At 40.8% G+C, this 14,234-nt stretch overlaps 1 protein-coding gene across 2 annotated transcripts in view; it reads right to left on the bottom strand.

The window, feature by feature from the left end:
* Nucleotides 1-14,234, bottom strand: part of SEL1L (SEL1L adaptor subunit of ERAD E3 ubiquitin ligase) — a 52,772-nt gene that overhangs the window by 19,286 nt on the left and 19,252 nt on the right. Inside the window, exons 6-13 of one of the 2 annotated variants that reach the window (XM_030558978.1) lie at nt 11,869-12,031; nt 7,501-7,554; nt 7,362-7,421; nt 6,015-6,096; nt 5,176-5,330; nt 3,549-3,605; nt 1,707-1,775; nt 861-938 (exon numbers count right to left, since the gene is read on the bottom strand). In XM_030558978.1, coding sequence (XP_030414838.1) covers nt 861-938; nt 1,707-1,775; nt 3,549-3,605; nt 5,176-5,330; nt 6,015-6,096; nt 7,362-7,421; nt 7,501-7,554; nt 11,869-12,031 — 718 coding nt within the window. The remainder of the gene's footprint in view (nt 1-860; nt 939-1,706; nt 1,776-3,548; nt 3,606-5,175; nt 5,331-6,014; nt 6,097-7,361; nt 7,422-7,500; nt 7,555-11,868; nt 12,032-14,234) is intronic. The other variant, XM_030558979.1, reaches the window with a different exon arrangement.

Genomic DNA, 14,234 nt, shown 5'->3' with positions numbered 1-14,234 from the left:
TCAAGTTGCTAATCTTAGTTATCTTGCAGGGCATGGAAGAGCAAGAAAAGTACACCTCTACCTCGATATAATGCGACCTGATATAACACGAATTCGGATATAACATGGTAAAGGAGTGCTCTGGGGGATGGCGGGTGGGCACGTGGCTATGCACTCTGGTGGATCAAAGCAAGTTCGATATAATGCAGTTTCACCTATAATGCAGTAAGATTTTTTGGCCCTCAACGACAGCATTATATTGAAGTAGAGGTGTACTAGGACTTCATTCCCAAACCCAAAGAACTGCATTCTCACCACATTTTATACATACACTGTATTTCTTTCCCAAAAAGCTACTTCTGCCTCTTCCCATAAAATAAACATTTTAAATGCTCTAGCTTCTTTTGTATTTAAAACTCAAGTGAGATAATCTGAACATATTATCAAAGGAAATGAAAGCATATGGTGCATGGACAAGAGAAACAAACTGAGTTCTACCGGGGGCTGCAGTGTCAGTTTAATTTACAACTATGCTATACAACCATTTTGGAGAGTAAGTGAAGACAACACACACCCCACACACAGTGCGGGGGAAATTTAGAGATGGGATTTAAACATCTAAAACAGAATCAATAGTTGCACGTCATGAGAATTGTTACACCTGTTGCATTGAGCAGACTCCACGAAGCACTGTAGTCAGGAGCTTAATTTTAGGTCTTATGAAACAATCTATGTTTGTAAAGTACTTTACATATGAATTTTTAGCTATTTAAGTTACAAAAAACGAAGTCAAAGGCAGACTTTTGTGAACCAATCACGATCTACCTTTCAGCAGATATGGGCTTTATATTTCTAACTCATGAGTAAAAAAAACAACATACCATATCAGCAGCTTTCTTGAAATACTGAAGAGCAGTCTCATTGCTCTGGGGTATGATATCACTTCCTTCCGAATACAACTGGGAGACAAAAGCACAACTAACAGTTAATTAAGAAAGGGGCATAGTTTAGTTTTAAGTAGGAAAAGTGAAGAACCTCGATTAATTTTTGATGTTGAATTCATGTCCGTTTCTTTTACGGGCTGTCACCGAAAATTTACAAAAAATTTAGTGCAAATTTTAACATGTATAGATAAGACAAGACTAAAAGACGTGTTTTTAGACTAAGGCTCAATAATTGTCTTTTAAAAATAAAACAACCCACATCTATGAAAAGAAATTGCTCTTTAACCAATAAGATGATGTTGATTAGGAGGCTTTGTTATGGGAAACTATGTATTTCATCAAAAGGCATTCTGGAAAAAGTTGAGCTACCATATCGCTCCATTAACAGTAGTGTATACCATACACACATAGACCTAATATGCTGGAAATGCTTAGGTGTCAATAAGGCAGAGCTAGAACGCTTGTATTACTGTGGCTGCTCAGGGAAACAGACTACTGTGAAGTTTCTTACACCTTCCTCTAAAACATTAGGACTTGAAGAGGAGCTCTATGTAGCTCAGAAGTATCTGTTTCACCAACAGAAGTTGGTCCAATAAGAGATTACTTCACCCTCTGTCTCTCTAAAAAGGCTTTATTTGTTTTAAAACGAATGCTTAATTGAGGAGCTGAAGTCTTTAATTAGGCAACTAAATAATCATCCTGATTTTCAAAATGTGGAAAGTACCCAGCAGCTTCCGATGAAAGTCATCCACATTTGAATGCTCTGGAAAATACTTGTCTTACCTTTCCTAGAAAGGCCATGGCATGCGAGTTACCAGCATTAGCTGCTTGGTTGAAGTATTCAAATGCTCTCTGTGAGAAAGAATTCAAAAGTAATTTTAGTCAATAAAAGCATTTACTCCATAAACAAATAGTGTTTGTAGATTCTATATTACACTCCATTGGTAACAGGTATATTACCAAATATTGCTTGTGATGTACAGTAAAGGTTCCAACATGAAGATGAACGTCCCTTGGCATGCCATGAGTTAGCAAGAGGAGTCAGAAATAATGCTATTCATTTCAATTTACAAAGCAGCTTCATATCAACCTGTCTCAGAAGATTAATTCTCTAGGCACTTGCATAAGGTAAATCCACTCTATAATTACAATTCTTTTTCCATAATCCATTTTGAGAGCACTGCCCCCAGGTGCATTTTTTTTTGCTGCCATAGAAAAGGCTACACACAATGTCTGAGGACAACCTGCCAAGCATGAAACCTGCCTGGTCTTCCTTTATCTACAGAATAGCTCTCGCTTTTTAAGTGCAGAACGGCCAAAATCCTGCCCAAGATTTTAACACAAAGTTGAGCGTCACTGTTGGGAAACAGGAGCTTTTTAATTAGATAGTTTGCCTGAGTCAACTGAATGATTAAATATACATAATAGGAGATTTCCTCCATATAATTTGCATACCTAGACCAGCAGCCACTGTTGGCCTGGCATACCCCTAAAATTCAGGAGGCAATGCCTCATTTTTCCAGTTGTGAGCAGTCTATGCAGCTGAGCCTTACTAGCCCAGCCTAACTCATCCCAAAAAACTTAATTGCAGGGACATGTGTCTCTATAGGATGTTTTTCAGTCTGGGTAGGTATTTAGATCTGATTTTGTACTATTCTGAGCTGAATACTCAAGATTGTTTGATGTCAATAGGGAAAGCTCATTTAAGTCAGGTAAATTTAAAGTTCAGTTTGACAAGAACTAGCTGCTGGCTCTAAGAGGCGTTCTTGGTTTTAAATTCTTGATTGATACTTGAGAGCAAGTGGGAACACTTGATCACTCTGGCAGTCACAAAACTGCATGTTAGGTATTTCAAATTGCCTCTATCTTCAGTGCAGACTCTGTGGCTGTGCCAAGTCTGAATGATATATATGGATCAAAAACAATGCTGAACAAAGGATGTTTTTGTTTGTTTTAAGTTGACTTAAAGACAACTGCAGGGTTCATTCACTCCCTTGCTGGGAATTAGTCTGGAATAATCATCTTCATGACATGCCCACTCTGAGTCTGAGTTGCACCAGCTCTTCATTTACCATCACATAAGCTTTTTAAAAATTCTGCCTGCCTTTGCAGCAAGTCAATTTCTTCCTATTGCATAAGCCAACCCAGCACTGAGCTGGGAATTGTGAACACCTGGCAGTACTGAAAGCCACACATCCATTTGCTGCTTATTCAGCCATGAAAGAGTATATTTAGTGTATTGCAACAATTCTCGTAAACAACATGGGCCAGATTCTAATTTCAAATCTATGCATCAGCACACCACAAAAAGCTTCTTACGCATGCAAAAGCTCAGTCACTGAGATGTGCAATGAAGTCTGTTGTCTCTTCTGTATGGGAATCTTGCGCCATGTATTTTGACTTCATCTCCAATATCTTCAGCTAATGTGGGGCAGGGAGAGAATCTGGGTCTTTCTACCAATCAGAATAGTGCACACAACTAGCTAGAAAGCCAATCACAATTGCTGTATCAAGCCAACATTTAGACAAGAGTTTTAGTTTTTCATGAGGACTAGACAATTTACTCTCTTGTAAATCATATTTATCACTAGGGCATAAATGCCAGCAATGACGTAAAATGGGTACCTGGTGATTTTGCTCCACTCCTCTTCCTCCATGTAAATGTAACTGACCAAGGCCAACCTGAAAAATAAAAATAAAACGTAAAGCATCGTGTCTCCCTGTATACAGAAGCTTTATACACAAGCAATACAATTACAAATTGAGTAAATTAAATCACATGCACAGCAAACAGCATACCAAATCGTTTATCAGAGATAAAGACGACAGGAAATAAGACTGAAAACAAAAAATATTCTGCTTCAGTAGTCACCACAGTTTGAGGCAAAAGGGTGATTAAGGCAAATGAGTTGGCTTCCTCAGGTTTAAGATCCTTGTTACGATATAAAAAAAAAGATTGAGCATCTTTGAATTTGTTACCCTAGTTTTTAAAAAACATATCCTTTCCATTTTTTATTTGTTATGGTCAGACATCTCTCAGTTCTTTCTGATTCCTTCCGTTAATGTGGATTAAATATAGTGGAAGGGAGTTATGTTTACACTCTGCAGATAGCAAAATCCTCTACCTAGAGAACAGATACAATGTGGGCAGTGGCAGGCCAAGCTTCCTCCACCTGGGCCTACCAGTATGCCCCAAACCTGACCTGGAAGGGCTACTTTATTTTCAATGGTCTCTCTGCTGAGATTGCTAACAAAGGAGGCTATTAATGACAGTTGTGATGTGGACACTTGTCCAGTGGTAACTTGACTGAAAACAATTAGTTTTCCACGCAACGGATTATTTGCCATCAGTGACCACACAGTAGTATAAGGAATGGAGTATTTCCATATATTTACAGGAATTAACTACAGCATCTCAGATAACACTGGAAGATCCCTGGCAAACACTTACTTTAAATGATGACTACTATACATTTCTTCATGACAGCTTTTGAACTCCACCAAAGACCCTTTGGCTTCTACTTAACTGTGTCACTGCTGCCATACATGGTTGGCATGTTGTTGGTCCAAAGGCCACTTCAGTGTTGTGCCATGTTTATTTCTTAGGGTGAACATTTCTAATGTAATGCTAGGTAGAGGCAGAGAACAGCAACGAAGCGGGATGGAGAACATTCACGGTTACAGATGACAGTTCTTCTAGTTAAATCTAGCGACCTTACAACCACAGACAAAATGTCTAACTATGGTGATATTGGTCTCTCCAAGGCCCTCAGCAGTCCTCTACTCCTTTGTCCTGAAGGCTCTGCACTGTGACAGTCCTTCTGGCCAAGGCTCCCTCCAGAACAGCCAATTCTGCTCCTAAACTGGCCAGAGGAGTTGGAGTATTGCAAAGCTCTCTCCTCCTCACGGTGTGAGGAAAGCAACCAATAGAATGTTAATCGAAAGAGGAATTTTATTTTCCAAGCACACACACACGAGAAAAAATGTTCGTCGATTTTTATTGGTGGAATTTTTAAGTTTGAAAATCAAGAATGTTTCTCAACAAATACCTGAAAATTTTAATAAAACAAAAATATAATCAGAAAGCTATTTTCCATCAAAAGAAGTTTCAGTGAAAAGTTTCTGATCAGTTCTAGTAACCATGTTGGTCTAGGAGCAAGAGAAAAAACTGGATTCTTGAGAGCTTCACACATTTGCAACTGCTCCAACAGCCTCCAGAAGAGTCCCACCCCATCATGTCACACTGATATACCTGTGCTTGTACATCTCCTTTCTCTGCTAGAAACTGGTAATATTGAATCAAATCTTCCTCCAGCATCCCACTGGCCATTCCTGGATTTTCCACTTCATCTGCCAGGCGAATTCTCTGCACAACCGTGCCTCCTGTCAGAGATATATCGCTAGCCACTGGTGACAAGAAGATGAGAAGAACAAGAAAAGGAACGTGAAGTTAACATACTAAGACATATGAAGTAAGCCATTTGCAGACAACTTTCAACTGAGCGCTACATTTTTGGAGCGCTACATTTTTGGCACACCACCAAAAAGACTGGTTTTATCAAAATCAAACATCCACCCAGATCCCATAAATTGGGCAAATAAGGCTGTATATTAGAGTAAGTACTTCTCAAGAATAAACGAATTATACTATGATTTTGTGTATTGTAGGCAGGTGATAGAGGAGTAGGCAGTTTTAGCTGTAACTCTGCCATATGTGAATGGTGCATAGTGCAAGACAGCTTAGGTTCCACAATCAACATTAACTCTGAATTTCCAGAATTCAAAGAATATTTTTTTTAAAAATCTATTAAGTTTTTCTAGAAAGATCAGTTAATTTAGAGATTAATCATGCCTGGGAATACCCATTTGTGAAGTCCTTTGGCATCCTTCAGAATTAAAAGTTTAAATTTAAAGGTTATACATGGAAGAAGATATCAAATTGGTCTACAATATCTGTAAGAGCTAACCTACCAGTGTGTTCAACTAATGAACGTATAAGAATATAAAATTCTAAATATTTTGAAGTATGCCCAGACAAATATTGTAGGTAATTCTAGATTTGCACCTTTGTTAATATGAATTTTTTTTTACCATGATTAGCCACAAGTCGATAGTGAGTGAGAGCAGATTCACAACTCTGAAGGACTCCTATCCCACCCCAGTACCGGTAACCCTGCAAAGATACAAAAGCAAGGAATCATCAGTTGTTATACAGCCACTTATTGGACATTTTATGCAGTTAAATAGCTGGATGCACTCGTGCGACTTTCATCAACTTCTCACAGCAGAAGAAATGCTTCAGATTAGATGTACTCCTATGAATAGGGCCCAACCAAAATCATTTTAGTCAATTTCATTGTCTTAGGATTTTAAAAATTGTAAATTTCATGATTTCACCTATTTAAAATCTGATGTTGTAATTGTAGGAGTCCTGACTCAAAAAGGAGTTGTGTGTGTGTGGTGTGGGGGGTGTTGCAAGGTTATTGTTAAGTGGGTTGCAGTACTGCTATCCGCACTTCTGCTGGTGGCGGTGCTGCCATCAGCTGGGAGCCTAGCTCTGAAGGCAGAGCTGCCGTCAGCAGCAGCACAGAAGAAAGGATGGCATAGTATGATACTGCCACCCTTACTGCTGCACTCCTGCCTGCAGAGCTGGCCCATCAGTCAGCAGCCGCCACTCTCTTGCCCCCTAGCTCTGCAGGCAGAGCTGAAGTAAGGGTGGCAATACTGCAACCCCCCTAAAATAACCTTGTGACCGCTCTGCAACTCCCTTTTGGGCAGGACCCCTAATTTGAGAAATGCTGGTCTCCCTCATGAAGTGTGTATAGTACGGGATAAACAAAAAACAAAAAAACTTTCCTGGGGGAAGACCAGATTTCGTGGTCCATTATGCGTTTTTCATGGCTGTGAATTTGCTAGGGCCCTATAAATGAATGCAAGAGTAGTCAATGAGCCTTGCGTTTTAAAAACAAACAAAACAACTAAGCAGATTTTGATGCCTCAGGAGCAACAATTTAACACATTGTTTAAAGGGTTTGAATTTTATGCGCCATATTCTATTTGTGGATTTTATACGTGCTGTTGGAGAAAAACAAGATCCTGCTTTGGTTTTTAAGGGCCTGAGTCTCCTCTCATTTATACCAGTGTAACTTCATTGAAATCCCTGGAGATAAATAAGGACAAAACAGTTGTGAAAGGAGACTCAAGCCCTTAGCGTTAGCTTTCATCTTCTGTGGAAGGTTTCTGTATTAAATAGTAATGGAATGGGTAGGCAATAACCAGCACTGTATAGACATGCTCTTGTGTTTAAAAACTGAGCACCTACACTTTCAGGAGAATATAAAACATTCATGATCTTAATAATCGAGATATAAAATTAGATTAAAAAGGGGCATTTCTATTAGCTAATACACAGAACTAAAGTTATGAAATCTCACTTACTAAAATCATGTGCGCTATCAGATTTCCTCCGAGAGCGCCAAAAGTGTAATAAACCAGAGCCTAGAATAAGAATAGAAGGTATTTAATCATTTGCATCTGAAGTGAAATAAAAGCAAAAGTGAAGATTTGACAGAGTTACCTTAGCTTGACTGGAATTAACACCAAGACCAGATGCATAGAGAAATCCAAGAGCCTGAAATAAAAATACAATTCAATGAATATTTGGAAATTTTAGGATTAGGTTTGCAGACTAGGAACAAAAAAAGGTAAATATGTTGCAGTGACCTGGAAAACATAGGTACTTGAGTGCATATAAGTAGACCAAAAAGTCGACTTTATTTGGGTATCCCCCATGTCTAATTCATTTATTGTTAAATATAAAGTACATGATGTCTCCAAGGTCAAGTAGGCTAGCATGGATTTCTCTTATATTCTAGAGAGGCAGTGCTGTCTAGTATCCACTGGCGCGTAGGGCTGCAAGCCAAAGACTCAAGAGGTCTAATAATGACTGACAAAGTTGCTGAGGCCATGTCTACATCTAAAATTTTGCAGCGCTGGTTGTTACAGCTGTATTAGTACAGCTGTATAGGGCCAGCGCTGCAGAGTGGCCACACTTACAGCAACCAGCGCTGCAAGTGGTGTTAGATGTGGCCACACTGCAGCGCTGTTGGGCGGCTTCAAGGGGGGTTCCGGGACGAGAGAGCAAACCGGGAAAGGAAACCAGCTTCCCCGCGGTTTGCTCTCTCGGTCCCGGAGCCAGCCAGCAAACCGCAGGGAAGGAGACCTGCTTGCTCGGGGTTCCGGGACCGAGAGAGCAAACCGGGAACGCCGCGGTTTGCTCTCTCGGTCCCGGAGCCAGCCAGCAAACCGCAGGGAAGGAGACCTGCTTGCTCGGGGTTCCGGGACCGAGAGAGCAAACCGGGAACGCCGCGGTTTGCTCTCTCGGTCCCGGAGCCAGCCAGCAAACCGCAGGGAAGGAGACCTGCTTGCTCGGGGTTCCGGGACCGAGAGAGCAAACCGGGAACGCCGCGGTTTGCTCTCTCGGTCCCGGAACCCCGAGCAAGCAGGTCTCCTTCCCTGCGGTTTGCTGGGTGGCTCCGGGACCGAGAGAGCAAACCGCGGCGTTCCCGGTTTGCTCTCTCGGTCCCGGCACCCCGAGCAAGCAGGTCTCCTTCCCTGCGGTTTGCTGGGTGGCTCCGGGAACGCGAGAGCAAACCGCGGCGAAGCTGGTCTCCTTTCCCGGTTTGCTCTCTCGGTCCCGGAACCCCGAGCAAGCAGGTCTCCTTCCCTGCGGTTTGCTGGGTGGCTCCGGGACCGAGAGAGCAAACCGGGAAAGGAAACCAGCTTGATTACCAGAGGCTTCCTCCTTCCACGGAGGTCAAGAAAAGCGCTGGTAACTGTCTACATTGGATTACCAGCGCTGGATCACCAGCGCTGGATCCTCTACACCCGAGACAAAACGGGAGTACGGCCAGCGCTGCAAACAGGGAGTTGCAGCGCTGGTGATGTCCTGCAGATGTGTACACCTTCAAAGTTGCAGCGCTGTAACTCCCTCACCAGCGCTGCAACTTTCTGATGTAGACAAGCCCTGAGTTGCCTTAAACAAGCACCTTAACCTCTATGCCTCAGTTCCCTCATTAGTAAAACAGAAGTAACTTCTCTCTCACATGGAGTGTTTTGCAAGGATTACTTAATTTTCAATGCGCTATACAAAAAAGTAAGTTCTATATAGAGAAGGAGCTGTTGGCAGAGTGTTCTCCAAGAAGGCTCTGGGACTGTGGAACTTACTTTCCACCTTGGCTCAAAATAGCCCAGAGTTGATGGATTTTCAGGTATGCTGCAAAATCTACTTGATATAAATCTGGCCAAGGCAGAGTCTAAGTGTATATTCCTGGGGAAAGGTGCTTTAATTTACAGGTTGGCTGAGCTAATTCATTATTTGTATATGATCAGTTTTGCTGCTGGGCAGTAATAATTTGTGACTGTAAATCTAATTAGTTATGACACCTAGAACTTTCTGAAGAAAAAACAAAAATAAGTACTGTTCTAGCTCCGTCACCTGATACAGCTGTGTGGGCCATCAGAGAGAACACAGAAGATACAGTGTCACACACAAATATAAGAGCTAAACTTCCAAAGTTTGACATGTTAGGATAATCAGGAGACTTCACCTAGAGTGAACAGTTAATATAATTCCACCAAAACCTGAAGTCTGTTGTAGCCACACCAGCTGATCAGTTATCAGTGATGGCTGCATACAGTATTTCAGAAGTAACACAGCTATGGGCAAGTCATGAATCATGTATCAGTCTTGATCTGGACCTCACTGCCTAAAATTGTGGAGACAGGATAGTCAACAGGTTTATGCATACTAATCTACAGACATTTGTAACCACAATCAAAACGTGTGTGTTCTGGAATGAAGACTAATATGTAATTCCACTTAAAAACCTCCAGTGTAGATCTATGGTAGTGATGATACTGCAGTATGAATACACCCAGTCAGTGGGCCTCAAACTTTTTTAATGGCGATCCCTTTCACACAGTAAGCCTTTGAGTGTGACCCACCCCCAATAAATTAAACACACTTTTTAATATATTTAACATCATTATAAATGCTGGAGGCAAGCAGGGTTTGGCACAGAGGTTGACAGCTCGTGACCCCCCCATGTAATAACCCCACAACCCCGAGGTGTCCCAACCCCTAGTTTGAGAACCCCTGTGCTAAGTGAATAAGGAGCTCATGCACTAGCTCTCTCCCTCAAGAATTTTTTCTTGTAGACAGTCTTTAGTAACTGAAAAGAGATACAAGTGTTCCTGCTGATACTTCCAGTACTCAGCAGCCCTACACTGTAACAGCCACTGAAAAAGTTCTATTGCTTGTCATTTGCTCTCAAGATATTCAGTGCTGCAGACGCAGGGCTGAGGAGTAAGAGAAGGGGAACAGTACTCATTTAGACAACTGTTCAAACAATAGTCCTACCCTTTAGACAAGTTACAAACAAACCTAAGTGCTGCTAACATGCCTTTGAATCACCTCCATTCATTTGGTAGAACATGGATATTAAGAGAATGAACTTCACACAGCATGCTCCAAGATTCCTTTATTTTCCCAGGAGGAGGGGTTGAATTAGGTTATGGAGTGGAGTGAGGGAGTTTACTTGAATAGGGCAGGAGATCTTTGAAGTAATACATTACTGGTCATATGTTTAGACTGTATAATGCCTTTAGACTAGGATAGGCACTCTTTTAACAAAAATTTTTTTCACTTAATGTGATTATATGCACACGGTTATATTTATAGGAATAGCTGCATTCCACTCCAAGTTTGTATAGTTTTACAAAAGACATTTTAATAAAAACTACAAAAATTATTTTTCAGCCTCCTACTTAGAGCGGATACTTCAACGACATGAAGGTATGTGAGAGGAAGTGGAAGTGGATGGAAACAGAAGAGAAATTAAGGGACAGAAGTGTGAGGGGGAAAAAAACATCTCAGATTCAAGTTTAAAGTGTCAGGATGAGGCTTTCCTTCAGAATCAGATCTCTGAACCTTGTATAAAGTGTATGTGTAAATATTTAATGAAAATTCTGTGTTGATAGCTACTGCCTTTGAAACCAAAAGTCAACAATTCTAGAACATTTAAAACGTGCATGTTTGTGACTAAAAGGGCAATTATGTTTCATCCAATAGTTGTCAAATTTCCAGTGTAGCCTAGATAACCTTGAAAGAGCTTAACTATCAGCAGTTATCTTTATGGAAATCCCATAGCCAAACAAACAGCACCAGGCCATTGACTCAGAAGTTTAAAAGATATTTGGTTGGCTAGAGTCTTCAAATTGTAGCTGCCTGTATCTTCCTGACCTGTACCCAAGCTGGTAGTTAGTTAAAGCGATGAACAGACCAGAACTCACTACTTACACATAGGTTTAAAAAAAAAAAAAGAAAAAAAGAATTTCCTTCTAAACATCATTAGGTCAAAACATAAGTTCTAGATGTCAGATTTATTTATTTAAGAGCAAAAAAAGTGCTGGATTGCAGCCCAAGAGACTAAAGTCCTGTTTATACACAAAACATTTATAGCCCAAGGAAAAACAGAGTCAGCTTCCCCCATCAATCTTCCTCATCCCATTCTAGAGGTGAGAAGGGAGGTCAGTCTTCATGGCCCATCCCACCCTTGGTCATGGCTGAAGCTGACAACATGAACGCTAAACAAAATCTCCCTTTAGAGCAGTGCCCCCCTACTGTAATCTGCCCGTGCCCCCTTGGGAGCGGAGCTGTGGCTGGGAGCCATGGCTGGGGTCAGGAGCTGGCAGCTGAGGCTGGAAGCGGAGCCGTGGCTAGATTGGGGCTGAGCTGGAGCAGAGTGGGACTGAGTGGCGCTCCTTCCCTGACCCCCATGGGGATTGGCCCAGGCCCTGCTGTGTTCCCCACAAACATTATTCTGCACCCCCCTAGACAGGCATTTCCCACAGTTTGGGGACCACTGCTTTAGAGAATACATACCGTTTGCCCTTTAGGAGATCCCTCCTCAGTCAGTTTCTCAAACAGCTCTTTAGCAGACTGGATGTTTTGCTTCAGGTAATCCCCAAACAGTAGAGCATAAGACACTTTTTCCATTGCCTTGGTATGGTTCATGTCAGCTGCTTTCAGAAGATACTGATATGCTCTTAAAGAAGAATGTAATTAAAAGTTTAGTCACCTTTAAACAAACAAAACAAGTTCTATCAGTAAAGCTAAAGGGTACAGAGGAAACTTTTCACTGCCTCACTCTGTCCTAATTGCCATTCAGAATCTACCACTACCTAATTTGCAGGCATTTTCCTTTTCAAACATAGTATAATATTCAAAACCTCACATGACTAAGACACCACAAATTAAGAGCATATCCATGGGTTCACAATCCTCCACATTGTTAACATATAAATTAATATTATTCATGAGCCTTTTTAACGGTTCACAGAGTCAGACACCTCCTCACTACAGAGGTTTTTTTCTGTTGTTGTGCTGGTAATGGAAGACAACATCCACAGGATCTAGTCACAAAAGTAAAGTTATCACCACCACTGCTTTTTAATGGTTTCATGTCACATGAGGCATCAGCTCAACTATCTTGATTCACTTCAATATTAAATCAATTTAAACTAAAAGCACCAATGGATTCCATACAAACACTGGGCTAAAATGATTACATCGTTACTGTTGTAATGAAGAGGCTAGATTAACCATGAGAAGAAGTTTTTGGGAAAAGACCTTTTTGCTAAATTAGTTTAGCTGACTGTGCAAGATCCTTGACTGAAATAGACAAAAGGTCTCTTCACTGTGATTCTGACATCTAGAACTGTGATTCCCCAAAAGGTACCATCTAAACAGGTTAATGTATAAAAAAATTTGTTCTGTATACTTTAATCTGTGTAAGATATTAAACTACCCTGAGGAGTTTAAAGGAAATTGTCTCACTTCCTTCTTTGCTACTGTTTGTTTGCTTTCCAGTTTCTATTCTCTAGACTTCTTCCTTTTCCCGTATAAATAAATCTTTATATTTCAGGCTCCATGTTGGTTTCTTTCGCACCACTCTCTTGTAGTCTTATGTTTAATAGAAAGGTGAGTAGTGACCTGAAACTGAAAGACCACTGCTACTAATTCCTATAATATTTAAAGCACAAAAAGTAGGATGATCTTGCAGCTAAGACACTGGACTGGAACCAGATTTTCAGAGTCCAATTCCTGCTTTGTCAAAGATTTCCTGCATGACCTTGGATAAATCCCTTAGCCTCTTGTGCCTCAGTTCCCATGTGTAACATGGGAATAATGCTTCCTTTCTCCCACTATGTCTTGCCAAACTAAACTTTTGGAGGTCTTTGTCTCTTATTGTGTCTATGTAGAGTGCCTTAGTACAAGAGGCCATGATCTTAAGTGTGGCCTCTAGATGCTACTGCAATACACATGATTTGTGGTATTTACAGTAAGTTGGAACTACCTGACATTGCTGCTGATTTACTAGATGGATGGAGCACAAAGAATCCAGACTGAGCAGATGAGAGTTTCATCTCATCCTTGCTCTTCCTTGGTTTCCTCTTTTGCATTTATCCATTTACGTTATACAAAACTAAATTGTAGTAACCGAGTTAGATAGCTAAAACAGAGAATATAAATCAATACTTTGCAGTTATATATAGTGCTTTCACGGTAACCAAGCAACAGTAGAGAAGTTCCTACTGAATCTTGTTAATCTAATCTTTGAAGAAGTCAGTGAAATCCTGAGTTGAAAAGGGAAAAAGATCTCAGGAGTCTCAAAGGCACCAAACAGGCACTGGATATGTCAAATGTCAGTGAATCCAGATTTGAGTTTTTAGAGTTCATACCAGGGCAGCTGTTACATCCTGCAGGGGCTGTTCTAAGATATTCCTCTCTTCTGCTGTAGAGGGTACCACGTTACAACAAAAACATTTCTCCAATTCATGATCTCAGTATAGTTAGGTATAAAGAGGGCCAGGAATTTTTTGACAAAGTCTTTTTCTGATTTTTAACTCAGAAAATATTTGTCAAAAACTTTTCATGTAAACATAGTAGCTTCAATGAAGCCACAGACAAGTGGTTTAGGACTCACAAGGCAGAGCATGAACTTGGACCTGGATCTGCCACATCTCATGTGAGCATGCTAACCACTAGACTATTGGCTATTCAGGTTGTTGGCGAGGGGGGTGGGGAGATGGGTTGTCTCTTTTTTCATTAAAGATTTCAAAGGTTTTAGGTTTGTCTTGCTCTAGAATGGATTAAAAAAAAAATCTTGACATTTTGTGTGGGGAAAAAAACAAACCCCAAAAAGCCCAGATTCCTCCTGCCCAGCTCTTGTTACATGGCTAGAGAAA

This window comes from Gopherus evgoodei, chromosome 4 (assembly GCF_007399415.2).
Source record: "Gopherus evgoodei ecotype Sinaloan lineage chromosome 4, rGopEvg1_v1.p, whole genome shotgun sequence".
Taxonomy (NCBI): Eukaryota; Metazoa; Chordata; order Testudines; family Testudinidae; genus Gopherus; species Gopherus evgoodei.
The sequence above is the reverse complement of the archived record's forward strand: the minus strand, read 5'-3'. Positions and strand labels throughout refer to the sequence as shown.